We start from the raw sequence: 27,500 nt of genomic DNA on the forward strand, positions 1-27,500 counted from the left end.
TTTAAAATGAGGCTTCTGCAGGCAAAAGTCATGTCTTGGAATTTTGATCACATGCCCAGAAGCAGTGAGTGCAGGGAAATGGTGTTCAGGCTATGCAGTTCGGCTGCTGCATGGTGCTTAATGTTGATTGTTTTAAATTGTAACTGTCTGTCAAGCTGTTTAATAAGGTTTAAAGGACAACTTAAGTTAAAAGAATTTAGAGGCTTCCATATTTATTCCCTTTTAAACAATACCAGTTGCATGGCCGCCCTTCTGATCTATTTGGCTGCAGTAGTGTCTGGATAACACCAGAAACAAGCATGCAGCTAATCTTGACAGATCTGCAAATAATGTCTGAAACAACTGATCTGCTGCATGCTTGCTCAGGGTCTATGGCTAAAAGTATTAGAAGCAGAGGATCTGCAGGACAGCCAGGCATCTGCTATTGCTTAAAAGGAAGTACATATGGCAGCTTCCATATTCCTCTCACTTCAGGTGTCCTTTAATCATTAACAGATCTTTCACTTCAATTCAGATGGTTTTGTGCGTTTTCACCAGTAGCGCAATGCCATATTCAGCAATACATTCAGTTGACCAACTGAGTTCTCTACAAGTTGCTTAACCTGTGAAAAAAAAGTAAAAAAATATAGAAAACATTTTAAATTTTAATAACCTTGTAAAAATGATTAAAAATTTTTTTAACACCAACCCCTCTGTTTTGTATAAAACACATGAATATTCTACTCTAAACCCATTTTCAAGTTTTGCAGTGTTTTACATATGCCTGTGTATACTACAATTCCACAAAATACTGAAGGACATCTAACACACTGATAGCTAGAATTGCACATTCCAGTACTTCAGGCACAAACATTGTTCCTATATTACCTGCTTGGTGACTTTCAAAGACTATTGTTCTTATGCCACCTATTGCTTGTTCATAAAATTAGGTCCACGTATACAGTTACTGTTTCTCTCTCTAGCGACCCCCCCTCCCCTCCCCCCTTCCAAACCATCCCACAAAAATGCCGTCTGGAAAAATGTAATTCAGTTACAGCAAGGGAAGCAACAGCAGAAAAATTGACGACATGGATTTTTGCGCTTGTATTCGACAGCTTGCTTGATCTGTGTTTTGGCAGCTCCAACATAATCTTTAACTTTTTCCAAATTTAACTCAACAACATTCAGAGTCTCAGCTTGTTCTTCAACCAACAAGGCCATCTGTAAGAAGAGGTCATGGACCTCTCTTATGCGAGTCTCTAGCTTTATCAATTCTTTATGCCGAGTTTCAATTTCATTAAGAGCTGAACGAGCCACTTTAACATCGGAGAGAAGATTTTCAGAGAAGACGTCCCATTTTCCATGTTCTATCATATCTTCTATCTGGTTTCCAGATACATCTTTTCCCATGACTTCAAGCTGACGCTGGATACGAATCTTGCAGTTCTCCCTCTGAACCATTTCAGCCTCATTGTACTCAACCATGGCTTTCTGGAAAGCACGGGTCAGAGTGATATACTGTGCTTTAGCCACACGTGTAATAACAGCATTTCCACCAGATTTGTTCTCTGCATCTTCACTGAGGCTTTTGAGGCTTTGAAGTTTTCTGTGGATACCCTCACCTCGCACCTTAATGTCTTTAGCAATACTGTTTGAATCTCTTTTTATGCTGCTAAGACGACGCATTGAAGTGAGAAAACGTGTTGTTTGCTTCCCCAAACGTTTGACATCAACTTTCAGCAAGTGGTTCTCTGTCCGAATGAGCTGTATATCATTATAGAGCACCTCTAAGGAATGGTCGGTTTCAAACATAGCAGGACCTTCCAGTGCCGCATCTTCACCATTTTGAACGTATTGACTATGAAGTCTTGCATACTCCAAGAGCTCACTGAGACGGTCCTTCATGATTACTACAAATTAAACAAAAACATTTTAAATATGTATAAATGTTATGGAATGAAAAACAATAGCTGCCTAACAGCTGCTGCACGCATTCTCTTATATTGAGTCACAGGTGGGGTGAGGCCACAGGAGGAAGACTTGGAGTTCTAGTATTGGCGTTTTGTCCCCCACAATGTGCTGACATTGAGCGTTTTAGCATGACCCTATTAGGCAAATGCTTAAAGGACAACTATCAATAAGCACTTAAAAAAAAAAAAAAACTGGGATGGGAATAGCTTGTCCTAAATACTGCTTTAGATCTTTCCCAACATCTATTAATCCTGTGTGTGGAGTCTGACAGCCACAGTCATGACTCATAAAAGAAAATGCATTTTGGGACTTGTAGTTCCGTAACAGCTGGAGGGCCGAGTTTGCCCATGCCTGGTCTAATCACTAGTTGTAATTTGATCTCCCCGTGTCACATGACTGCCTATAGCAGATAAGCCTATTTAAAAGCACAGGCTGTAAACAATAGGTCAGCTTCCATGAATCAGGAAGTAGAAACTGTGCAGATTTATTTTAGGATTTGTATCAGCTGTAACAAAGAAATGTTTTGTTTAAAAATGCAATACTGAAGTTAAAAATCTAGCGTACTTTTTTGTCGGCTGAATAGCATTCATGTTTTCCCCCAGGCTGCTAAGGAGGCTGCATAACCGATACTGCAGAGCATGCTGGGAGGGTTTTTTTTTCTCTCCACCGCCCTCCCTTGTCCTCCCCTCATTTCTCTATCCCGCCCTAATTATTTACTGTAGCCTGATTGGCTGCTTCCTCTATCCCTCCCGTTTTGCCCTCCCACGCTTCTGTTGTGACAGCCCCCCCGCATGCCTGCACCCCCCCCGGGACTGACAGATCGGCGACGATATGTCCGCAGCTACCCCCCCCCCCCCGACTGACTGATCGGCGGCACTGCTCACGCCCCCCCCTCCCCAGACTGACAGATTGGTAGCGATATGGCCCGCGCCCCCCTCCCCCCCCCGGACTGACAGTTTTTTTACTCTCCACTGCCCTCCCCTTCATTTCCCTATCCCACCCTAATTCTTTACTGCAGCCCGATTGGCTGCTTCCTCTATTCCCTCCTAGTTTCCCCTCCCACGCTTCTGTTGTGATGCCCGCAGACCCCCACCCCCCCGGACTGACAGATTGGTGGTGATATGCCCGCAGCTCTCCCCGCCCCTCCGACAGATCGGTGGCAATGCAGGCACCCCCCCCCCTGGACTGACAGATTGGCGATATGCCTGCACAGATCCCCCCCGGACTGACAGATCGGCGGCGATGCCCACACGTCCAAACCCCCCCTGGACTGACAGAGTGGCTGCATATGAACGCCCTACCAACCCCCCCCCACCCCAAGACCGGAGATCGGTGGTGATGCCTGCAACCCGCCCCCACCTCGCAAATCAGCGGCGATGCAACCCCCCGGACTGACAGGTCGGTGGTGATAAGCCCGCAATCCACCCCCCTCCCCCGGACTGACAGATCGGCGGTGATATGCAATATATATATATATATATATAATATATTATATTAATACATAATAATATACAAGAGCCTCCCCCCAGGACTCAAAGAGTGACGGTGATAAGACCGCAGACCCCCCCGACTGACAGATTGGCAGTGATATGCCTGCACCCCCCCACGACTGACAGTTTCAGTTTTTTTCCTCTCCACTGCCCTCCCTGGTCCTCCCCTTCATTTCCCTATCCCGCCCTAATTCTTTACTGCAGCCTGATTGGCTGCTTCCTCTATCCCTCCTGGTTTCCCCTCCCACGCCTCTGTTGTGACTGCCCCCCCCCCCGCAGAGTGACAGATCGGCGGCAATGCTGCAGCTCCCCCCTCCGACTGACAAATCGGCGGCGACGCCCACATGTCCAACCCCCCAGGACTGACAGATTGGCGGCATATGAATGCCCTACCAAACCCCCCCCCCCCCCCAAGACTGACAGATCGGTGGCGATGCCCGCATCCCCCCCGGACTGACAGATCGGCGGTGATATGCCCGCACAAGAGAACCCCCCCAGGACCAAGACCGCCCACCCCCCGACTGCCAGATCGGCGGCAATATCCGCCCACCAGCCCCCCCCACCCCCCGGCTGACAGATTGGCAGCGATATGCCTGCACGCTTCTGTTGTGACTGCCCCCCTGCAGAGTGACAGATTGGCGGCAATGCCCACAACCCCAAGGACTGACAGATCAGCGGCGACGGACGCCAATCCCCCCCCCCCCCCCCGACTGATAGGTCGGTGGCGATATGCACGCAACTCCCCCCCCCCCCCCCCCCGACTGACAGATTGGCAGCGATAAGCCCGCACCCCCCAGGACTGACAGATTGGCGGCGATATGCCTGCACCCCCCCCCCCCCTGGACTGACAGATCGGCGGCAATGCCCGCACACACCCCCCCCCCCTCCCCTTGTGCTGGGCTAAGCAGAAAGAAAATGTACAGTGCTGCCCATAATAATTCATTCCCAGTCATGCTCCTGTGCAGATGTGAGCTGTCTGCGCCTGTGTAGTAGGGACTCTGCCACTACCCCTCTTCCACCACCGGGTGGCGCTCCACCACTGACACCATCTTCCATCTCACCATCTTATCAAATCATAAGAGGATGCCAGGAGTGCAGTGCTGCAGATGAATGAAGAGGAGAAACTGGTCCAGCGTCTGGAACAGGTATCTATAAAAAAACGATTCCTGCGCCACTCTGCATTACCTCATTCAGCAGAAAAAGTATTGCCGGCTGAGATTAAAAAGAGTGTGCATCTTCAAACTAAATATTTTGTTTGAAGAGGCTAACGGGCTAATAGGTGTGTAAGCATTTTGCAACTTTTCATGATAAAAATCGGAGTGGTTTAGCATGAATGTTTAATCATTTAACAGATTAGATATATACAGTGCTGCCCATAATTATTCATACCCCTGGCAAATTTTGACTTAGTTACTTTTATTCAACCAGCAAGTAAATTTTTGACGGTAAAATGACATAGGTGTCTCCCAAAAGATAGGTTGATGTACAAGAGGCATTATCGAGATTAAAAAAAACATTTCTCAGCTTTTATTTACATTTGAGTAAAACGTGTCCAGTCCAAAATTGATACCCTTCACAAACTGGCACAGTCTGTGGGAAAATCCACCAAAACTTCTATACCAAGAGAAGAGGGGTAATTGAAGAGTCCCTACTACGCAGGCAGCTCACATCTGCACAGGAGCATGACGGAGAGCAGATGAGCGGATCTTCGGGGGTCCCAGTGCTGGATCGTATCTGGTGAGGAGGATGGGGGAATCCCATTAGGATGCAGAGGCTTTTATAAGTCCACTCGAATAATTATACCTTGGGCGCCTCCTACCCCCTCCTTGCAAGTAGTAATGTAAGTACCTTGGGAGGGGGCACTTTTTTCCCCTTCAGGTACACTTTATGTTTTATTTTTAAATGAAAGGGACTCTCAAATCAACTACTTTATGTTGATTATTTACATGAAGAACATTACTACTTGCAAGGAGGGGGTAGGAGGTGCCCAAGGTATAATTATTCGAGTGGACTAATACAATTGGTAAGAAGATCTTACCTTAGTGTTGCCAATTTCAAGAGTGCAAGATTTTCATTGGAAATATACTTTTTATTGTGCACAGCAGACAATGCGTTTCGCGGCTATGGGTATTACTTTCAAGGTCCTCTATTCCCTGGAATTCAACTATGTCCTGCCACTTGTCTGATAAATGCTGCTGTTCTGAGTGTTGGAGATCTAACTAATTTATAGTAGAGATGAAAGTAAAGGGGCCCATACACTTACCGATTTTCCCGAATCGGCTGTGAAATCGTTGCGCAAACCCTGACCGAACGATCGATTTCCATCCAAAAGGGATCGTTCGCGAGATTCCAGTCGTTCCGTCCGTGTGGAAGATTTCCCTCGATCGCCGTCGGGTCGGGAGTGCGTCGATAACGGCGTTCGAATGCCCGACTGACGCTAGCGGCTATACATTACCTGATCCCGCCGGCGCGAGTCCCCTGGTCTCCGCTGTCTCTTCACTGCTGGGTTCCGGCTGGCTACTTCCTGTCCCGGCAGGGAGTTTAAACAGTAGAGCGCCCTCTACTGTTTAATCTTCTCCCAGACATGAAGTGAAGCCAGCCAGTCCGAAACCCGGAGCCCAGAGCGGAGAAGGAGCAGCGGAGACTAGGGGACTCGCGCCGGCCGGTAATGTATAGGGGGGGGGGGGTGGCTTTAGCTCCACAGATTGTGATTGGTTTCATGCTGAAAACAATTCACAATCTGTTTGCAATAAAGGCAGCCATACGATCCCTCTCTGATCAGATTCGAGCGCTTCTATAGCACTGAAACACGATCACTGGGAAATCGCCTGAAAATGGTGCAGGCGACGGGTTTGTGTTTTGCGATTTTGGGCGACTAGCGCAAATCTCCTTAGTAAGAACGGGCCCATATGGTTTTATTACACTAGCACTTTTAAAAAGCTCTAGAGTTTAAGCGTTTTGCTGAAATCGCGGCAAAACGCTCTAGTGTGAATGGGCCCTTAGAGTGCACATTTCTGTTTGCTTTTCTATGACATTACCAGTTGCACATCTGATATACAGTGTTCTCCCCAGGATCAATCAGCCGGGCGGAGCGCCCGGGTAAGATAAGTTACCGCCCGGCTGATGAAATCACCGCAAGCCACACTCTTCACTGACAAGTGCCTGGCTGTCAGGATGTGCTTCTTCCCCTCTGTGCGCGAGATCTCGGGCTTCCCGGCGAGCTCCTGCACTGATTGGCTCAGCGTATGGTAAGAGGTGTGACGATAGCGCTAGCTGCCGACTGTCACTGCAGAGGCTCATGACTGATTGTAAGCTGTGCTGGGCAGAGACTAGAGGCAGGCAGAGCGCAATCATTCACCGGCTGAACATGTTAATTTATGTGCACGAAGTTCAGTGCATAAAGCGGACGGAACAGTGCGGCGGTCTGTGATTCATGGGGAGAAACACGTGCTGGAGTCATAGGAGAGCTGACAGCGGGATGGAGAAGTGTGGTGGGCTGTTATTTATAGCAGGAGGGTCCTGGGCAGGTCACGGTGAAAGGTGGGAATGCTGTCTGGAGTCAGCCGCAATGTAAACTGCAGATATAACTGAGAGCCAATGGCTGTGGAAGCACATAGCTCTCTTGTTGTTCTATATGTGTGCTTGTGACGGGGAAAGTCCTGTGCCTCCAAACTGAAATCCTTCATAAATTAATCTCTCCTGGACTCGGATGGGTCTGTTCTACCTATGCAAGCCGGGTGGGTGTGGGTGTTTGTGTGTATTTTTTACTTTCCCTTCTCCCATAGTCTGATTCCCTTGCCCACCAGCACCTCCATATCAGCATCACACAGTGCGAGACACCCCCTCCATATAACCCAAAGGGAGATGGTTCCCTGTCCATTAGCCAGTCATGTACCCTCAATCCACTAACATAGTGTGAGGCATCCAGTATGAACCCCTCACCTACATCAGCTGCAGCAAGGGTGAGATCTCCCTCCCCACCTGCTAGCTTTCATTGATATTACCTCCACATCCAGTAGCACTCGGCGCATTCTTCTCCCACACCTAGTATTACCCAGGGTGATTGAAGTACCCCACCCGACACTTTCTGTGATCCTCCACACACACATCCTTGTTTACCCCCCCCCCACCTTACTTCCCCACCCGGCTACTTTTCCATGCCACCCGGCTGGGAAAAAATTCTGGGGAGAACACTGATACAAGTATGGCCAGGGGCGTTGCCAGGGCCCTGTTGCCATGGTGCCCCGGATCTATTGACTGGCAGGAGGGAGCACTGGGTGGAGTGGGCAGTTAAAAACTCACCTGTCTTCAGATCGCTAGAGGCACAGCTTCCGGCTTCCTCCCCGCGGCATCAGTCTTGGTTACAGCGCCACCATGACGACATCACAGGGGGCGCGGTTACCAATGCGAGGGACGCCGCGGGGAGGAAGCCAGAAGCACATGGAAGCTGTGCCTGTGGCGATCTGAAGACTGAGTTTTTAACTGCCCGCTCCTCCCCGCCACTCCGCCCAGTGCCCCCTCCTACACTAGGGGAAGCTGCCCATCTAATCTACGCTGGGGAACCTACCTATCTAATCTATACTGAGGGAACCTACCTATCTAATCTATACTGAGGGAACCTATCTAACCTTTACTGAGGGAACCTGCCGATCTAATATATACTGAGGACGCTGCCTATCTAACCTATACAGAGGGAACCTACCTAACTAATCTATGATCTGTAAGATTTGCCCTTTCCTGACCTCTGCCACCACCAAACTCCTCATCCATGCCCTCATAATTTCCCGCCTCGACTACTGCAATGCCCTTCTGTCTGGTTTCCCTATGACCTGAATAGCCCCACTGCAGTCCATCATGAATGCGGCAGCCAGAATTATCCACTCCTCCCATCACTCCACCAGGGGGTTCCCCTCCGTGAATCCCTCCACTAGCTTCCTATCCAGTCCAGAATCAGATTCAAGATATTGTGTCTGACCTACAAATCCGTCCACAAAACCTGTCCAACCTACATTTCTGATCTTACTTCGAGATACACACCAAGCCACTCACTCCGCTCCTCCAATGAACTTCGCCTGACCGCCCCCTGCATCACCCAGTCCCATGCACGCCTCCAAGACTTCTCAAGAGCCACTCCAACACTATGGAACTCCCTACCTACACCCATTAGGGTAGCTCCCTCCAACACCTTCAAGAAGGCCCTCAAAACTCACCTTTTCACTCTGGCCTACCACCCCTCACAATTACTCCAAACTTACAGCTGAACTCTGGTCCCCATACCTCTCGTGTCCCTACCTCTCCCTCTAGATTCTAAGCCTTTGGGCAGGGTCCTCCTTTTGTGTCCTACCTGATCATGCACCTCCATTACTGTGCACCCATGCTATGCATTTGAGTGAACCTAACTTGCCTGATTTCCATGCTCCCCTCCAGTGACTGACTAAGCATTACCTTGTACTCATACTGGGCTGTGTGATCTGGTTTTCTTGTATTCCTGTATTGTCATATTGCTGTTTGTCACCCCTAAATATTGTCTGTAACCTAAATTAATGTCCAGTGCTGCGTAATATGTTGGCGCTTTATAAATACAATAATAATAATAAATAATAATAATCTATACTGGGGAAGCTACCTATATAACCTATACTGGAGGAACCTACCTATATAACCTACGCTGGGGGAACCTACCTATCTAACCTACGCTGGGGGAACCTACCTATCTAACCTACGCTGGGGGAAGCTGCCTATATAATCTATACTGGGGGAAGCTGCCTATATAATCTATACTGGGGGAAGCTGCCTATCTAGCCAAGCAAAGCCCCAGCAAAGCAAAGCCCTCAGCTAAGTAAACCCCCCAGCCTAGCAAAGCCTCCTGGTCCCAGCCCAGCAAAGCATACAGCCTGGCAAAGCCCCCCAAAATGCCCTCAGCAAATTGCCCAGACCAGCAAAGCCTCAGCAAGTCACCTAGCAAAGCCAGGCCGGCACAGCATCACCGTCAGCCAGGCCGGCTCAGCACCACCACCAGCCAGGCCAGCACAGCACGACCACCAGCCGAGTACAGCACACAGGCCAGCCAGCCGAAGGCAAGACAGAAGCCAGGTGAGGTGCTTGAATATATTCAATGGGCAGTACTTCACATATATAAGTTACGCCACTGCTATGTTCAAGTACATTTGGCCCCATCTTATGACCACTCCCACTTTACATGGCATGGCCACGCCCATTCTTTGCGGTGGTGCACTATGCGCGCCGCATACATTCCCTCTTGGTGCCCAGGGGTACCCCAGATCTCCCAGGACCTAGAAACGCCCCCAAGTACGGCATTTCTCCTTTTAAATGTACTTTTAACAATTAGTCACAAAACAATACAAGTGATTAAAATAGATCCTTTACCAATAAACCAGATGTTCTACCAATGACTTTACCACAGTGTTAAAAATAAATAAATTGTGTGTGTGTTTATCTGAACCTTTAGATCTCTATTGCTATACAATGTGTAAAGGGAGACGGATATGAAAAGCTTCCAGCCACGGGAGAGTGCATGCAGCCACACTGCACATGCATCGGCTGGCCGAACTTACAGGAGCCCTTAACGGAGGATCTAGGAGGAGGAAGACTGTGGCGAGTAATCAGGCCGAAGGGGGCTGGACGAAGCCCCAGGTATATATACATTTTATTTAGCCCCCCCCCCTCCCAGGTTCACTTTAAGGAAAGGAAATATATCTGCATTTTAAGTTAATTTGCACCTAACAGAACACTTCTTGGAAATACCAACAACAAAAAAGGATTGTGTTGACTTTTTACTTGACTGCTAGATAGACTATGTAGTTAGTCTAGCAGTTCTTTAACCACTTTAGGACCACAGGCTTACACCCCCCTAGTGACCAGGTGATTTTTTACAATTTAGCGCTCTGCAGCTTTAAAAGCTTGCTGCAGAGCCATAACACTGAGTACACAAACAATTCTCCCCCCCCCCTTTTCTGCCCACCAACAGAGCAATCTGTTGGTGGGCTCTGATCCCTGCTGCAATCAGTTTTTTTTGTTTTTTGTTTTTTTAAACACACAACACTTTTTAACCATTTCCCCCCTCCCCCCCACCCCCTAAATTGTCACTAGGCGGCAATCGGATGACTTTCCCACCTCTCACAGGCATCAGCCTATGAGAGGGATTTCAAAATAAGCCGCTGAGAGGGACAGCTAATACATCCCTGCGCTAGATTGCAGCGCTGTACAAAAAACTTTAAAAAAAAAAAACATTTAACAGCCTGCAAGCTGCGACCCCTGTAAAACCCCACCCCAAGACTTGACACCTTTCGGTGTTATTTTTGTAGTGAAGCACAGCGCAGATCAATTCTTCTAATGTTATTGAGAGCAGGCAGCACATACCGAGGTCGTTGTGTGTGGGAACTTATTACCACATTGGGTGGGAAGCGTAATATACCGAAGGGGGTCCTAAGTGGATTAGGACCCTCACGAAGTAAATGTAACCTTCTGTACCTTGGTCTGCCTTTTTATCCAGAAGTAAAGAGAACGCTGAGAGCTTCCCTGGTTTGTCTTTTCTGCACCTTGAGTGAACATACAGGTGGTGGCCAAGTACACAACTATATAACATTAGAAGAATTTATCTGTACTGTGCTTCACTACAAAAATCTGCAATTTGGATAACAGGATTCATCCTTTCATGGCTGCAATAACCCTTTTCTTGTGTTGTGGTGATACCGGCTGGGGTGCCTCTGATACAATACCATATACTTCCTTTGGGTGTGATGCGATCCTGGGGCTGCCAACCTTCCAGACGCCTATCAGCATTAGGCGGTTGAGAAGAGATTAAACCCAGGGCACGAATTTCATCAGTAGAACATTATTTTAACTTAATTAAATAATGTATAAAAAGTCTGGGAAAATACGTTTCCAGATCCACCAGTTCATTTTGCAAAAAATAGTTTTTTTTCAGGATTGACAGTGGCCTGCTCACAACCAGCCATCCTAAAACACTCCTTTATTCCACTGGTATTGGCTAAAGTATGAAGGGAGGAAAAGCGATTGCTCTATCAGATGAGGTTTTGCCTCCCTGCTGACTGCATAAGGACACCTTAAAAGGTGGGGTCTGCTCTGCTGCTCCCATCATCACTCTCACTGCAGTAGTGTCCCATCTGTGGTTTTCCAGCAGTAAGTGTTGGTGGGAAGAGCAGAACTCACCTTCTTTACACCATAAAGCTTACAATAGACTGGCTAATGGACATAAAACAAGTTAGTATACAGATTGTTAAGGAATCCAAGCTAATTTCATCTGGACTGGGAGGGGTTCATTACCAAAGTGGATAAGGTCAGACTGTTGCAGTTTTTGTCTGCAAGTTACCATAGGAATGGAAATATAAAGATGGAGCAAGATGGAGTAAAAGTGCTATGAATTTGGTGTGGTAAAGTTGTAATCTAGGGGTGGTCTCACAAGCTGGTGAGTGGCGATCATGTGCAGCTTATCCAGAACTCAGTTGAATTCTCAGTCTTTGGCACATGTGCAATATGCTTCCCGATGATGCGGAGATCCCTCACACATGTGCGAAAGCCGCCAACTAAGTCAGCGATACTTAGAGGCCACCAACATGGACATCGGAGAAGACCAGAGCTGTGGTGAGGGACCCAAATGACTAACGGGCTAGAAGAAGCACCAGGTAAAGTAAAACTAGATTACATTTCTTGCCTCAGAAGTCCTTTAAACTCAGTAGTGTCATTGGAGAGGTAAGCCACCTCCACCTTTTCTATTTTATCCTGTTTTTAATGAAGTTTTATTTCATCCTGGATGCTTCTTCTTCCTTCTTGTTACAGTCAAGGGAGAACGAGAAGGGAGACCTGGTGGAGGAGGAAGAAGTCTGGGCCCCTCCTCCTCACTGGGAGGGGGATCCTGAATGTAGGAAAGGGGATCTCCTGAGCGTTTCATAAGAGGACCCCGTGAGACGTATTTATGCTGCAGCTTCAACATACTTTGGTTTCCTTACATGATCTCAAAACATACTGGTAGTTAAAATTGTGCATATGGTAGAGATATTGGGTTGTAAGCTCTTTCAAAGATTTGAGACTAAACCATTTAGGACCAGCACCACCTGAAAGATGCAAGCCAAGATTAAAAACCTATATCAGAAAAAAAGAAGCCATTGTCTGCTACACCGTACAAAAATGTCAAATGTATATTTACTGAGTCAAAAAGATAGAAAGACCACATAGCCAACGTAAGGGACAAACTCCTTACCGGGAGGTTGCATACTAACTTACATAAACTTTTTTGTTTTTTATTGTGATTTTTAATGTACCAGATGTCCATAGTCAGCTGACTATCGGCAGTTTGCTTTCCTACATGTGGGAACCGCATTAGATGCGATCCACTCTCTTGACTAACATGGGCTGTCGCATTTTTGTGAGATTTTGCATGCAGGGAAACTGCTGCGATTCCTCCAAGGGTGAATACTGCCTAGTAATAAAAAATAACAATTGCTACATTTAATGGCAGCAATATAGTAGTTCCAAAATAAGCAATTGTTTAAGCGGTCTGTTCCTCTAAGTTAGCTATGCAGTTTTGAATATTTTTCTTTTTTCAACATTCTGTATGGTGCAGCCAACATTAGCATTGTGCCTTATCCTTTGAAAATGGTTCTGTGTGTTTTTTTAAAGAGAACCCGAGGTGTGTTTGAAGAATGTGATCTGAATACAGAGGCTGGATCTGCCTATACAGCCCAGCCTCTGTTGGTATTCCAAACCCCCCTAATGTCCCCCTGCACTCTGAAATCAGACATAGATCACAGCCGCGCTATGCGGCTGTGTTTACATCTGTAGTGTCAGTCTTGGCTGCTCCCCCGCCTCCTGCAGAGCTCCGGTCCCTGCCCCCCTCCCTTCCCTCTATTCAGCGAGGAGGGAAGGGAGGCAGGCGGGGACCGGAGTTCTGCAAGAGGTGGGGAGAGCAGCAGACTGACACTATAGAGAAAAACACAGCCGCTGCGACACGCTGTGTGTCGATAGCACGGCTGTGATTTATCAGGGATTGCAGAGTGCAGGGGGACCTTAGGGGGGTTTGGAATACCAACAGAGGCTGGGCTGTATAGGCAGATCCAGCCTCACTATGCAGATCACATTGTTCAAACCCAGCTTGGGTTCTCTTTAAGCACTGCATAAAATGTCAGTGCTACATAAATTCAGGAAATACTGCAAAGTACGGATTAATGTATGACTATGGAGGTTTAGAAGATTTCTTGTAGATTTTTTTTTCTTTTAAAGTGCAAAACAAAAAGGTGAAAGCAAAATTTAGGCTGATTTAAAGAAATTTTGAGGGGGAAAAAAAAAAAAAAAAGTTAGAATAGCTTTTTAAAGAGACACTGTAACATCAAAAATATCCCCTGGGGGGTACTCACCTCGGGTGGGGGAAGCCTCGGGATCCTAATGAGGCTTCCCACGCCATCCTCCATCCCTCGGGGGTCTCGCTGCAGCCCTCCGAACAGCCGCCGACAGACCCGTCTGTCAATTCAATATTTACCTTTGCAGGCTCCAGCGGGGGCGCTGTGGCTGCTTTCGGCTCCGAAGTAGACGGAAATACCCGATCTCAGTCGGGTCCACTCTACTGCGCAGGCGCCGGAGACTTGCGCCTGCTCAGTAGAGCAGACCCGACGGCGTTCGGGTATTTCCGCCTACTTCGGAGCCGACAGCCGTCAGAGCGCCTGCGCAGGAGCCGGGAAGGTAAATATTGATGTCACCGCTGTACGGAGGGCTGCAGCGAGACCCCCGAGGAATGGAGGACGGCGTGGGAAGCCTCATTAGGATCCTGATAGTGATGGGAATTCCGGCTCTTCTCGGTGAATCGGCTCTTCTGAATCGGCTCCCATTAAAGAGCCGGCTCTTACGGCTCTGAATCGGCTCTTCATTAAATATCACTAGACACCACTCAGAATCGGAGTAAAAGCCCCGCCCCCGTCTCAATAACAACACCAGACTGCTTTTCTGACTGAGGCAATCCCTCCTGCTACTGCTCTGCTCCGCCCCATACACTCCTACAAGCTGCAAGAGGAGGACTACATCTCCCAGCATGCCTCAGCGCCCTTTATTAGACAGCAAATCAGAGCTCTGTGGGGCGGCTGAGGAATCGGCTCTTCCAAAACTGAGAACCGGCTCGTCGTTCGCAGCAAAGAGCCGGCTCGTTCGCGAACGACCCATCACTAGATCCTGAGGCTTCCCCCTCCCGAGATGAGTACCCCCCCAGGGGACGTTTTGCTGTTACAGATTCTCTTTAAGTGTGATACAAGTGGGCAAAATAGGCGATGAGGTGACAGTGTTGGTGGAAGCCTCACTTTTACGTGTTCGATCCTCCAATCACGCAGAAGAGATTATAAATAGCTACAAACCACTATCACACATCCTGGAGCCTTTTATATATTTGCAAGATTTTTTTTTTTTTTTTTTTTTTTTTACGCAAGATAAGATTACACTAGACTCACTATTTCATAAAATCTCAAAAAGCTAATTGTTGATAACTTCACACAGCATTATACAGTGTTTCATTCCCGCGTTAAGCTACCACACCTTATTATATTCACACCCTACCACACAACGCTCGGGACAACTTTGTATGGACCTGTCTCTCTAAGACTTCATAGTTGGAAAGTGTAAATTTGCATCTGGTTCACAAATTAATTTCCTAAGTCTTTTTACAAAATATTTAAAATAACGAAATTCATAACTAAGGTTCTGTTTATAACACAAAGTTTGTGTCAACAATTCTTTTAAAGATGTTGCTAAAAGTGGGAACTAACAGCAGCAGAATTGTCAAGTTACAGCAACTTTGCAGCACACACCCTCACTCCCGCCACAATATTTTTCCATTCCAACTAATGCGACTGGAAGCTATAAACAACAGGTTTTACATTTTGGTTCACTTGCTGTATATATAAAGGAGGTCATAAGTGATCTCAGAATTTCTAATTTCCTGCAGAATATCTTTCCAGTTTCCAATTCTGACCTCTTTAGCTCATGGTTTGAGAATGGTGAATAATCTAGTAGTAGTAACATTACGAGGATGTGATATAAAGAGAATGCTTAGCATTACAGGACTGCCATTTAAGATAAGTTTTGTTCAACCTTATAAGCAATGAGATCCAGCACACTACAACAGCTGTATCATGCTAGCTAGCCTCTACAGGAAGCAGATATGGAGGAAAAAAAAAAAAAAAGACATGGATGTTTGAGGACAAGTTAAACAGATTTCACTGTTCATTTTACATTTCTATAAACTAAACTGTTAAATTACATAAAGGCCAAGTTGTAAGAAATAGAACTAGCACTGTAATTGGCATGCATACTTGCACTTAAGCATGCCATAGAGGTTAATGTTCATCATACCATCCCAGATGTTATGAAGCAATTAACAGGGAGGCAAAAATGCTGTACACATCAAACAAAAGTATTTCACGTAAAAGGAAACCATGCCATAAATGTAACACTGACCTGTACACTGTGTCACAGCACCTGTGGAATCCTCCATTTCACTCTTATTCATAAACTTTCACCTTGTAATAAGACTGGAATATAGCATGTAAAACTTCACTGAGTAACTGTTCTAGGGAAATGAGCCAATACACTGTCCATTGCGCTCTAAAATGACTGCAAGGCTGTGACCACATATCTGTGGGCTGGCTTTTTAGGCACTTCCCTGTGCTTAAAGAAATTACTAAATAACTGAAGCTACATAAATGGACAGAGTAGGTTTAAAAAAAAGTTAAAACAGAAACCGCTTTACTTGCTTTTCCTGTTAAAATGAAATTACACACACACACAAAAAACTAAAAAAAAAAAAAAAAAAAAAAAAAAAACTTTTATATCGAACAGGGGTCCTTGCTTTTTTTCTCCTGAGCTTTCTCCCAGGAGACAACTTGTTATCTTCTCCTCAATGCTCTTCAACATTTTAATTGAAAGTACCACAAAGTAGTTAAACCAGTAATATCCAACATATGTTGAGTATTCTCTTGCTTGCTTGTGGCTTCAGAAGTTTTGTATTGATAGGGGCCCATATGCAATTAACTTTTTGGCCTAGTGCACACCAGAGCGGTTCGGCAGCGTTTTTTCGGTGGAACCGCTTGGGTAATGTATTTCAATGGGCTGGTGCACACCAGAGCGGGAGGCGTTTTGCAGAAACGCATACTCCCGGGCTGCTGCAGATTTTGGATTGCGGAGGCGTTTCTGCCTCCAAGTATAGGAAAAACGCAAACCGCTCTGAAAAATGGCAGTTTAGAACGGTTTTGCATGCGTTTTTTGTTACAGAAGCTGTTCAGTAACAGCTTTACTGTAACAATATATGAAATCTACTACACCAAAAACGCTTCCCAAAACCGCAAAATGCTAGGTGAAACGCTACAGAAAAATAAGAAAAAGAGTTTCAAAATCTGCTAGCATTTTGCGGATCTGCTAGCAGTTTTTGGTGTGCGCCTGAGTTTTCTCTTAAGGTCTGGTTCACACTGGTGAAAAAAAAAAAAAACAGAAAAAAAAACAAAACACAACAAACGTTCCGTAACCGAATCGGAACCGATCCTAATGGATGCAAATCGATCCAAAGTTAACGCGGTATAAAACCCTGACATAATATTCAATAAAAACAGGTTTTCCTACTTTTTATATGCCATACGGTTATATTTGCTTTTGTACATAAGTATTATTCATTTAGAGATTACAAGTTCCCAAGGTAAATTTTTTTGCTCTGAGAGCGGACTTTTCATTTTATTCATCTTTCAATTTAAGCAGAAATACTTTGAGTGTCTGTCTGTGTTCAGGAGAGTCTGCACAGTCAGAGAATGTGTCACATTCCTCACTTGATACCATTAAGTAAACACAAGATAACATTATCTCCGGTTCCGATGCATCCAGCTTTCTCTGCACTGAGCATGCAACTCCTGTGTTTAACTAGTTAAATGCTGTTCTAGTAAAAAAAAAAATGGTGGTAGTATATATGCTCTAAATCTTTTTGAACAAAGAAGAAAGGCTGAGTTTCATTCCGATTTAACCCATTTACATCCACCTGTTCAAACGGATCCGTTCCATACAATGCGCTGAACGGATCGCAAGTTTCCTGCAGCACCACTTTTTCCGGACTGCTGAACCCAGAACGAAAATGGAAGCTGAAGCGCTGCATTGGGGACAATGAGAAAAAAATAACGTTTTTTCACACTAGTGAAGAAACAGACCATTCTAAATAGACTTTGGGGGTGGTGGTGATTGTGGGGAAACGGAATGTAGGCAGCGAAACTGAAACGGAGTTCAAACTGAGCCGATCGACCACTGATAAGATCCGTTTCCACTGATCCGTTTTCCACTCCCAACACAAGTGTGAACCAGACTTTTGGGCCCTTTTCCACCAGCTGAATCGCAAAAACGCAAACCGCTAGCGATTTTACAATCGCTACGGTTTGCTTTTTAACACAGGAATCGCGGTAGGTCATTTCCACTACCGCGATTCGTTTTTGTCAGGAACGCGAACGCGCGGCGGAGCGATATTTGCCGCGATTTTGCTATGCAGTGCATAGCATAGCAAAATCGCGGCGGCGAACGTCGGGGAATCGCCGGTAATTGCGATTCAGCAATCGCTAGCGTTCAGCGTGAACGCTAGCGATTGCAAGTGGAAAAGGGCCCTTAGTGATATTTTCAAACTTGTCAAAATGCATTTTTAAATCACCAGAAAGCAGGAAGAGATACTTAAAATAGTTTTGATAGTACTTTTACACATGGTTTTTTTTTGGGTACTTTTCCGATTGCAAAGTGCTGAAAAGTTATTCTAAATAAAAGATGAAAAATTATCTCCTAGGAGAAAACTCCGGAGAGAAAGTGAATTGCATATAAGCTAAGAGGTGAAAATATTTCCTGAGAGATGACGTAGGAAAAAAGCAAATTGAATAGTAGCCTAGGGTACAATGCAAGTAACATTTTCTCCTGAGTTTTCCCCTAGGTGAAATTTTCACACCTTGTAAATAAAATGCTTTTTAAACAACCATCACGTGAGAAAATACTCAAAATAATTGTGGTAGCACTTCTACTTTTTGGTACATTTTCAATTGCAATTGTAAAGTGCTGAAAAGTTATTTTAAAACAAGGGAGTTGAAAAAATTATCTCCTACGAGAAAACTCAGGAGAAAGCGTTAATTGCATATGGGCTCTAGGGCCATATGCAATTCACTTTTTCTGCTAAGTTTTCTCCTACAGTGCTGCCCATAATTATTCATACCCCTGGCAAATTTTGACTTAAATTTACTTTTATCCAACCAGCAAGTAATTTTTTGACGGGAAATGTCATATGTGACCCCCAAAAGATAATAAGACGATGTACAAGAGGCATTATATTATGTGTGTGTGTGTGGGGGGGGGGGGGGGGGGGGATAACTTTCACAGCTTTTATTTAAATTTGAGCAAAAAGTGTCCAGTCCAAAATTATTCATACTCTTCACAAACTGTCACAGTCTGTGGGAAAATCCAAAGGTGTGTACCATTCCAAATAGTCCAAGCTGTTCTAAAGCATACTTATTACTCTAATTGGGAACAGCTGTTTTAATCAACTCAACAGGTGAAAAAACAGCAGCTCTTTGCAGTTGGCTTATGGACAGTCATGGCTAAGACAAAGGAGCTCAGTGAGGACCTGCGGCTGCGCATTGCAGCTGCTCACAAGTCAGAAAAAGGCTACAAGGCCATTTCTAAATGTTTTCAAGTTCCAGTTGCTACAGTGCAAAGTATTATTAAAAAATACAAGATGTTCTGTGGAAAATCTCAGAAGATGTGTTCGGAAGTCAAAAAAGTGACACCTGTGCTGGCCAGGAGGATAGCGAGAAAGGTGAAAAATAATCCAAAGATCAACCCCAAGGCCATACTGGTGAATCTGGGCTCTGCTGGTGGCTATGTCTCAAGGCAGACAACCCACCGGACACTGCACACTGCTGGGTTCAACGGATGCAGACCAAGGAGGACACCACTTCTCCAGATAAGGCACACAAAAGCTCGCTTGGCCTTTGCAAATGCTCATCTGGACAAATAAAAAAACTTCTGGTCTTCTGTGTTATGGTCAGATAAATCAAAAATTGAATTGTTTGGTCACAATGAGGTTTCCTTCACTTGGTGTAAAAAAGGAGAAACCTTCAACCCAAAGAACACTGTCAAAAATTGTGGTGGGAACCTAAGGCTTTGGGGTGTTTTTCAGCCAATGGACCAGGAGACCTAATTACAGTAAATGGCACCATGGAAAAAGAGCAATACATGAGGATTCTCAACAACAACATCATCAGGCAGTCTGCAGCGAAACTTGGCCTTGGGCAACAGTGCACATTTCAGCATGACAATTGGCCCAAAAGACAGCAAAAGTGGTGAAGAAATGGTTAGCAGACAACAACATTAACGTTTTGGAGTGGCCAAGCCAGAATCCTTTCTTGAATCCAATTGAGAATCTGTGGAGGGAGCCAAAGATCAGGGTGATGGCAAGAAGACCCTCCAACCTGAAAGATTTGGAGCGCATTGCTAAAGATGAATGGGCAAAAATACCTGTGGAGACATGCAAAAAGCTGGTCTGCAATTATAGGAAGTGTTTGATTGCTATAATAGCAAATAAAGGCTTTTCTATTGATTATTGAGGAAGGTATGAATAATTTTGGACTGGACACTTTTTGCTCAAATGTTGATAAAAGCTGAGAATTTTTTTTTCCCCCACAATAATGCCTCTTGTACATAGTCTTATCTTTTGGGAGACACCTATGTAATTTCCCGTCAAACATTTACTTGCTGGTTGGGTAATAGTAAAAGTAAGTCAAAATTTGCCAGGGGTATAAATAAATAGTTATGGGCAGCACTGTAGGTGATATTTTCACACCTTTAGAACTAAAATATCTTTTCAGCCATCAGCAAGCAAGAAAATAATTTTGACAGTACCTTTCCACATACATATGATTTTGTTTTAACCTGCAGAAGGCTGAAAAGTTATTTAACAGAGAAGATGAAAAATTACAGTGGTTTGCAAAAGTTTTCGGACCCCTTGAAGTTTTCCACATTTTGTCATATTACTGCCACAAACATGAATCAATTTTATTGGAATTCCACGTGAAAGACCAATACAAAGTGGTGTACACGTGAGAAGTGGAACGAAAATCATACATGATTCCAAACATTAAAAAAAACACACAAAAAAAACTGCAAAGTGGGTAATTATTCAGCCCCCTGAGTCAATACTTTGTAGAACCACCTTTTGCTGCAATTACAGCTTCCAGTCTTTTAGGGTATGTCTCTATCAGCTTTGCACATCTAGAGACTGAAATCCTTGCCCATTCTTCTTTGCAAAACAGCTCCAGCTTTGTCAGATTAGATGGACAGCGTTCGTGAACAGCAGTTTTCAGATCTTGCCACAGATTCTCGATTGGATTTAGATCTGGACTTTGACTGGGCCATTCTAACACATGGATAGGTTTGGTTTTAAACCATTCCATTGTTGCACTGGCTTTATGTTTAGGGTCGTTGTCCTGCTGGAAGGGGAACCTCCGCCCCAGTCTCAAGTCTTTTGCAGGCTCCAAGAGGTTTTCTTCCAAGATCGCCCTGTATTTTGCTCCATCCATCTCCTCATCAACTCTGACCAGCTTCCCTGTCCCTGCTGAAGTGAAGGCCATTACAGAGCAGCTGTATTTGTACAGACATTAGATTACACACAGGTGCACTCTAGTCATTAGCACTCAGCAGGCAATGTCTACGAACAACTGACTGCACTCAGACCAAAGGGGGCTGAATAATTACGCACACCCCACTTTGCAGTTATTGATTTGTAAAAAATGTTTGGAATCATGTATGACTTTTATTCCACTTCTCATGTGTACACCACTGTGTGTTGGTCTTTCACGTGGAATTCCAATAAAAGTGATTTATGTTTGTGGCAGTAATATGACAAAATGTGGAAAACCTCTCAAAACTCAAATGCTTTTGCAAACCACTGTATCTCCTAGGAGAAAACGTAGGTGAAAAAGTGAATTGCATATGGGAGTAGGAGTTTTCAGTTTACACCAAGTCTGTGAGTATGCAATTCCATTTTTTCCCAGTCTTTCATTTCCATATGAATATCATTTGAATACAATGCACCCTGCGAAATGCTATAATTGTGTGCTATGTGTCATTTTTACCCAAATTACAGCCTATGGTCATACTTGAAAACTTTTTTAAATTTTTCATATTTCTGTACACATTACCCAAAAGGGATATTTTTTCCTATATCTGATGGGAACCCTGTTAAGCAAATAATGCCAAATGCTATGTTTATGCATTTATTCCTATATAGTAGAGTTCTGGTTATCAGGAACTCAACTCTGTAGCAGTCTCAACCAACCAGCACAAATTGCTTCTTAGGCCGTTTGTGGGCTCTTCTGTGCTTAAAAGGGGCACTACAGCTAAAAACTGTAAAATTTTAAATATGTGCATATACAAATAAGAAGTACATTTTTTTTCCAGCGTAAAATGAGCCATAAATTACTTTTCTCCTATAATGCCATCACTTACAGGAGGCAGTAGAAATCTGACAGAAGTGACAGGTTTTGGACTAGTCCATCTCTTCATAGGGGATTCTCAGCAACAGGGCCGGGCCGAGGCAGAGGCTGAAGAGGCTCCAGCCTCAGGGCGCAGTGTAGGAGGGGGCGCACAATTCATTCAGCTGTCATTCCCAATTGTGTTTAAAGCAGAAAGAAATAAGAAAAGGGCATACATAGCAGTGACTGCAAGCCAGATAACTAGAGATTAAGGTTGGGGGCCCCGGGGTGGCTCTTAGTCTAACAGCAATCAGTGTGTGACGGCTGGGGTGGGAGGGATGGAGGGGCACACTTTGGTGTCTCAGCCTTGGGTGCTGAAGGACCTTGTCCCGGCTCTGCTCAGCAAGGCTTTTATTCTTTATACAGATATTCCCTAAAAAGGATTTAAACAAACAATGATGCTGGCCAGCTTTCCTGTCCGCTACACAGTTTTTTGGCAGTTGGACAGAGCAACTGTCAATTCACTAAGTGCTTTTGAAAATAAATATATCCCTGAGAATCCCCTATAAAGAGATGGACTAGTCCAAAACCTGTCACTTCTGTCAGATTTCTACTAACTACTGTAAGTGACAGCAATATAGGAGAAAAGTAATTTATGGCTCATTTTACGCTGGAAAAAAAGTATTTGTTTATGCACATATTTTAAATTTTACAGTTTTCGCTGTAGTGCCCCCTTAACCCTCCTGGCGGTATGAAAAATTCCACCAGGAGGCAGTGCAGCAGTTTTTTTTTTTTTTAATCATGTAGCGAGCCCAGGGCTCGCTACATGATAGCCGCTGCTCAGCGGCATCCCCCCGCCCGCTTCGATCAGGAAATCCAGTTCAAAGAACGGGATTTCCCGGAGGGCTTCCCCCGTCGCCATGGCAACGGGGCGGGATGACGTCACCAACCTCAGCGACGTCATGACGTCATTGGGAGTCCCGATCCACCCCTCGGCGCTGCCTGGCACTGATTGGCCAGGCAGCGCACGGGGTCTGGGGGGGGGGGCGTGCGCCGCGACGGATAGCGGCGATCGGGCGCGGGGCGGCGGCGATCGGTGTGCTGGCGCAGCTAGCAAAGTGCTAGCTGCGTCCAGCAAAAAAAAAAAAAAGTAAGTAAATCGGCCGAGCAGGGCCTGAGAAAACCTCCTGCGCGGCTTACCCCGGCCAGGAAGGTTAAAGACTGGGTTTCACGACTCCCCAAACAAAGGTTAATATACTTTCAATTACTGCTTTTTAACATTAATACAACGTTCATAATGTGTATATATGGTGGGGTAAAGTACTGAATTAGCTAGGTCTATTTTTAGCATTGATTCTCAAGCAACCAGAAAGCACACTTATCCGGCATCAGCAGACCTGTCAGTGCCACTTAACCGAGACTCTACCTGTAGTAGAATGATCCAAACACAGATTTGTCAAATATTTATAGGGAGCAGAACACTTAAAGGGGAAATTTGAGTCTTACTTTCACAACATGTGTGTGTCTTGAGGTAAACCAGTGAGGTTTGCAACATAACATTTTGATAGTTACAACAGGAAAGGGAAGCCTCTAGATCAGGGGTAGGGAACCTATGGCTCGGGAGCCATATGTGGCTCTTTTGATGGCTGCATCTGGCTCACAGACAAATCAGTAGGGGTTGATTCACTAAGCTACACTGCTCAAGCAGCACAGCTTAGTGTGGCAGCGCAAGTAAAATATTCAAAGTAGGCACGATACTGCTGTAGCATGCACTACTAACTTACTTACATTCCCCCCAAAACTAACAGCTGTTCCAATTGTCCCACTCTGCACTCTGTCAGGTCCAGTGACTTTGTAGGACAAGGTCCCCGCACTTTGATTGGCTCCTTTGATTGGCTCCCGACCCTGTCCGTCAATGTAAGTCAATGGGATTTGGCTTACAGTGATCACGCGATCAGGAGCCAATGAAATCGGCTGCCAACCGGCTCACACAGCTCTGCCATCATATAGAAGATAGGGCGAGTGAATTGCAGCAGGAGAAAGCGATGTGATCGTCGTAGCGGCGGGTATGTGCAGTTTTTGAATCAGTAAAATCTACGTCCTGTGAGAGCCGCAAGCCCACCTGCAAGATGTACACCTGCACTGCTTTGGTCCGGAGGCAGTTAAAGGGAACTGAGCACATTCTCTTTCAATGGAATCTCTCCTGGCATAGAAGCTGCTATGTTCCCCCCTCCCCTTCTCACATTTCTTATTTACAGAAGTCAGAGATGCTATCTTGACACATTGACACAAACTAGGTCTTTGAAGAAACAGTCCTAATTACTAACCCCCTTTGTTGTCTAATAGCATTGTTTACCTCTTGGTAATTAGCCCAATAAAACACTTAGGAACCTGAAAACTCTGCGGCCGGGGACGGCCGGGCAGCCCTGTTGAAACAGGGTAATTAATCTACTTTGAATGTAAAATACAAGGTAAAATGAAAGTTTATTTTAATAATGAAACAGATTGTCGGCATGCATTTTTCATGTGCTATAGAAATGTCCTGAATGATAAAAAAGGTGCGTGGTTCACTTTAAGACTTGGTACTATCAGGCAGATGGTAAAACTCAGGTAATTTGACTTTTTAGGTTACCTTTCCCTGAAGCGGTCAACTAATTAAGATCACACCAAGAGAAGCAGTGTACCAATTGAGGAGATATAAATGAACACCAGGCTACCTTCTAAAGAACTAAAAACCTCTCTTAGGCCCAGTGCACACCGAGCGGTTTTTGGAGCGATCCGCCGGCCGCATCCGCCTGGAAAAATGCTTGGCTAATGTATTGCAAAGGAATGGTGCACACCGGCAGTTTGAGGTTTTTGCCAAGCCGCAAACGCGCCTCCTGCTGCGCGTTTGCGGTTTGCTAAAAAACCTCAAACCGCCGGTGTGCACCACACATTGAAATACAATAGCCAAGCGTTTTCACTGGCTGATGCGGCTGGTGGATCGCATACAAAATCCGCTTGGTGTGCACCCGGCCAAATATCTGCTCTCTGCTCCAAAAACCGCTAGCGTTTTGACAATCTACTAGTGGTTTTGGTGTGCACTGGGCCTTAGAGTGGTAAAGGTCATGTTTCACGAGTCCACCATCAGTGGTGTGCATGGCAGGGTTACAAGAAGAAATCCAATAAGAACATTGCTGCCAATCTACAGTTTGATAAACAAGAAGCTATTGGAAGAATGTTCTGTGGACAGATGATAGGATGATTTTTTACTTGAATGAAAAGTGTAATAAAAAAAATGTTTGATGAAATGCAAATTCTGTATTCCAGCTTAAGAACCTCCTTTAATTTAGAACAGGAAACATGGTGGTGGCCGTATTATAGTGTGGACCATCTTGATGTATTTTGGATGAGGACTGCTTACTAACTGCAATTTCTGAATTGTAACAAAATACACTGAGAAAAAAAACATTAAGTAAGAACAATTCTAAAATATAGACGTTACAAGTTAATATAGTTTGTAGATGCATACATATACTCACGATCCAGAAAGTAACTTCAGTTTGGTTTTACCCACCATGCAAGTTATTCTGTGCAATTTATATGAAGAGGAACAGAATACAGGCACCATCGGTTGCAGAGTGTTTTTTAACCGCTATACGACTACGTCACGGCAACTGCCGTGAGCGCGGCGGCTCCCCAGGACTGCGCAACGCCAATTGGCGTCAAGTCCTGGGGGCGTGTTTTGCTGGGGATCGCGCACATCCCCGATTGAATGACGGAGTTCTGCTCCACCAGTCTCCCATCGACGATCATCGCCAGCAAAATATTAGACGGCGAAACCACCGTCTATTTACACTGTACAGCTCTGCAGTCTACGGCAGCGCTGTACTGGGGACAGCTGTGTTACTCGGCTGTCCTCTCTGGAGGCTCAGGAGCAATCGGCTCTCATAGGCAGATGCCTATTACAGTCGATCGCGGTCATTGGCTGGTGGGGGGAGGGAGGGCTGGGTAAAACAAATAAATAAAAATTAGTAAATTTTATTTAAAAAAAAAAATAAATAAAAAAAAAACCACATCCTGCAGCAGCGATCAGCGCCCAACAACAGAAAGCTCTGTTGGTGGGCAGAAAAGGGGTGGGGGGGGGGGGTGTATTAATTTGTGAGCACTGATCTGTGGCTCTGCAGCAAGCCATTACAGCTGCAGAGCCGTAATTTGCAAAAAATAGCCTGGTCACTTTGGGGGGGGGGGGGGGGGGGGTAAAGCCTGTGGAAAGAGGTTACTCAAAGTGTACCTGATAGAGGACTTAAAAAAAAGGTTTACATACCTGGGGTATCCTCCAGCCCCCATCAAGCTGTTAGCTCTCTTGCAGTCCTCCCGGGCCACCTGGATCCTCCTCTAGCCGACCCGGTAATTCCTCCAGTCAGCGCATGCGCAGTCAGTCTGGCAATGAGAGTGCGAAGGGGAGCCATGCATTACCAGGGCAGCAAGCGTAGGATCCAGGGGGCACGAGAGGACATCATGGGAGCAAACAGCCTGAAGGTGGCTAGAGGAAGCCCCAGGTATGTATGCAATTTTTGTATTCTGTCTCAGCTTTCCTTTAATTGGTTACAGAGGAGGTGGGTGCAAGGGCACTGTGCGACCCAGCAGGTTTGTACAGCGCCCTCGCACCCACCTCCTCTCACATATCCACATGAGCCTAATCAATGTACAGTGATATCTGTGCCATAACGTCTTTAACTGGATTGTGACCTACGAGTGGAGTAATGAGAAAAAAAAAAAAAAAAAAAAAAAAAAAATTGTCGGCAACGGATGGTGCCTGTCTTCTGTTCCTGTTCATATGCATTCGCTCACCCTTCCTTCCACCTTTGTTGGACATAGGGCACATCTGGTAAAGGTCATCGTGATGATGTCCAGACGTGGTCTACATGAGTGCTGCACCACACCTGCTTTTTTCTTGAATGTAAATATTCTGTGTAGTTTAACTTGCCTCCATCAGGCTGATCTCTTGTCTCCCTGCACTGCGTATTTAACATGTCTGCAGAATGTCTGAAACGGTTTGTGCAGCAGCATTAACATGAAGCCCCACCAAACACCTTCAACTCATAGGTGAAGTCTGTGAAACACCTACAACAAGGAGATTGAAAACTTCGCATAAAGAAATGATAAATGCTAAGGGATGGGATTATGTGGCAAAATTATCAGAAGATGCAGTGTCTAAAATAAAAGGTTTCCTAAGGCTCGGTTCACATTTGATTTAAAAATGTATTCGTGGCTCCCTTTTGGGACCCAGACCAAAACTGGAGCCATAGAAACAAATGTTAAAAAAAAAAGTCTTCACCCACTTTGAAAACTGATCCGTGGGCAATCCGGGGGATCCGCTTTAAAAAAAACTGAATAGAGGGTCCAAATATGCAGGGTTTTCATGGACCCCGGATCCATGCAGGGGTAGTGAAACCTAATGCAAAAACAGATCTCCGACTACACAGACAGCTGTGGACACAGAAACGGATCAGTTTCCCGTGTCCCAGTCCTTTCTGTGGGTGGGGAGGGAGCTGCCATGCTGGAGGGGGTAGCAGGCAGG

The 27,500-nt window shown here is 45.3% G+C and overlaps 1 protein-coding gene across 1 annotated transcript in view; it reads right to left on the minus strand.

Annotated features, from left to right (window-relative positions):
- Positions 1 to 986: 986 nt before the first annotated feature.
- Positions 987 to 27,500, minus strand: part of STX11 (syntaxin 11) — a 99,669-nt gene continuing 73,155 nt past the window's right edge. Inside the window, exon 2 of the mRNA XM_068279546.1 lies at positions 987 to 1,889. Coding sequence (XP_068135647.1) covers positions 1,027 to 1,884 — 858 coding nt within the window. The 5' untranslated portion in view covers positions 1,885 to 1,889 and the 3' untranslated portion in view covers positions 987 to 1,026. The remainder of the gene's footprint in view (positions 1,890 to 27,500) is intronic.

The sequence above is a fragment of the Hyperolius riggenbachi genome, chromosome 4 (assembly GCF_040937935.1).
Source record: "Hyperolius riggenbachi isolate aHypRig1 chromosome 4, aHypRig1.pri, whole genome shotgun sequence".
NCBI classification, from domain to species: domain Eukaryota; kingdom Metazoa; phylum Chordata; class Amphibia; order Anura; family Hyperoliidae; genus Hyperolius; species Hyperolius riggenbachi.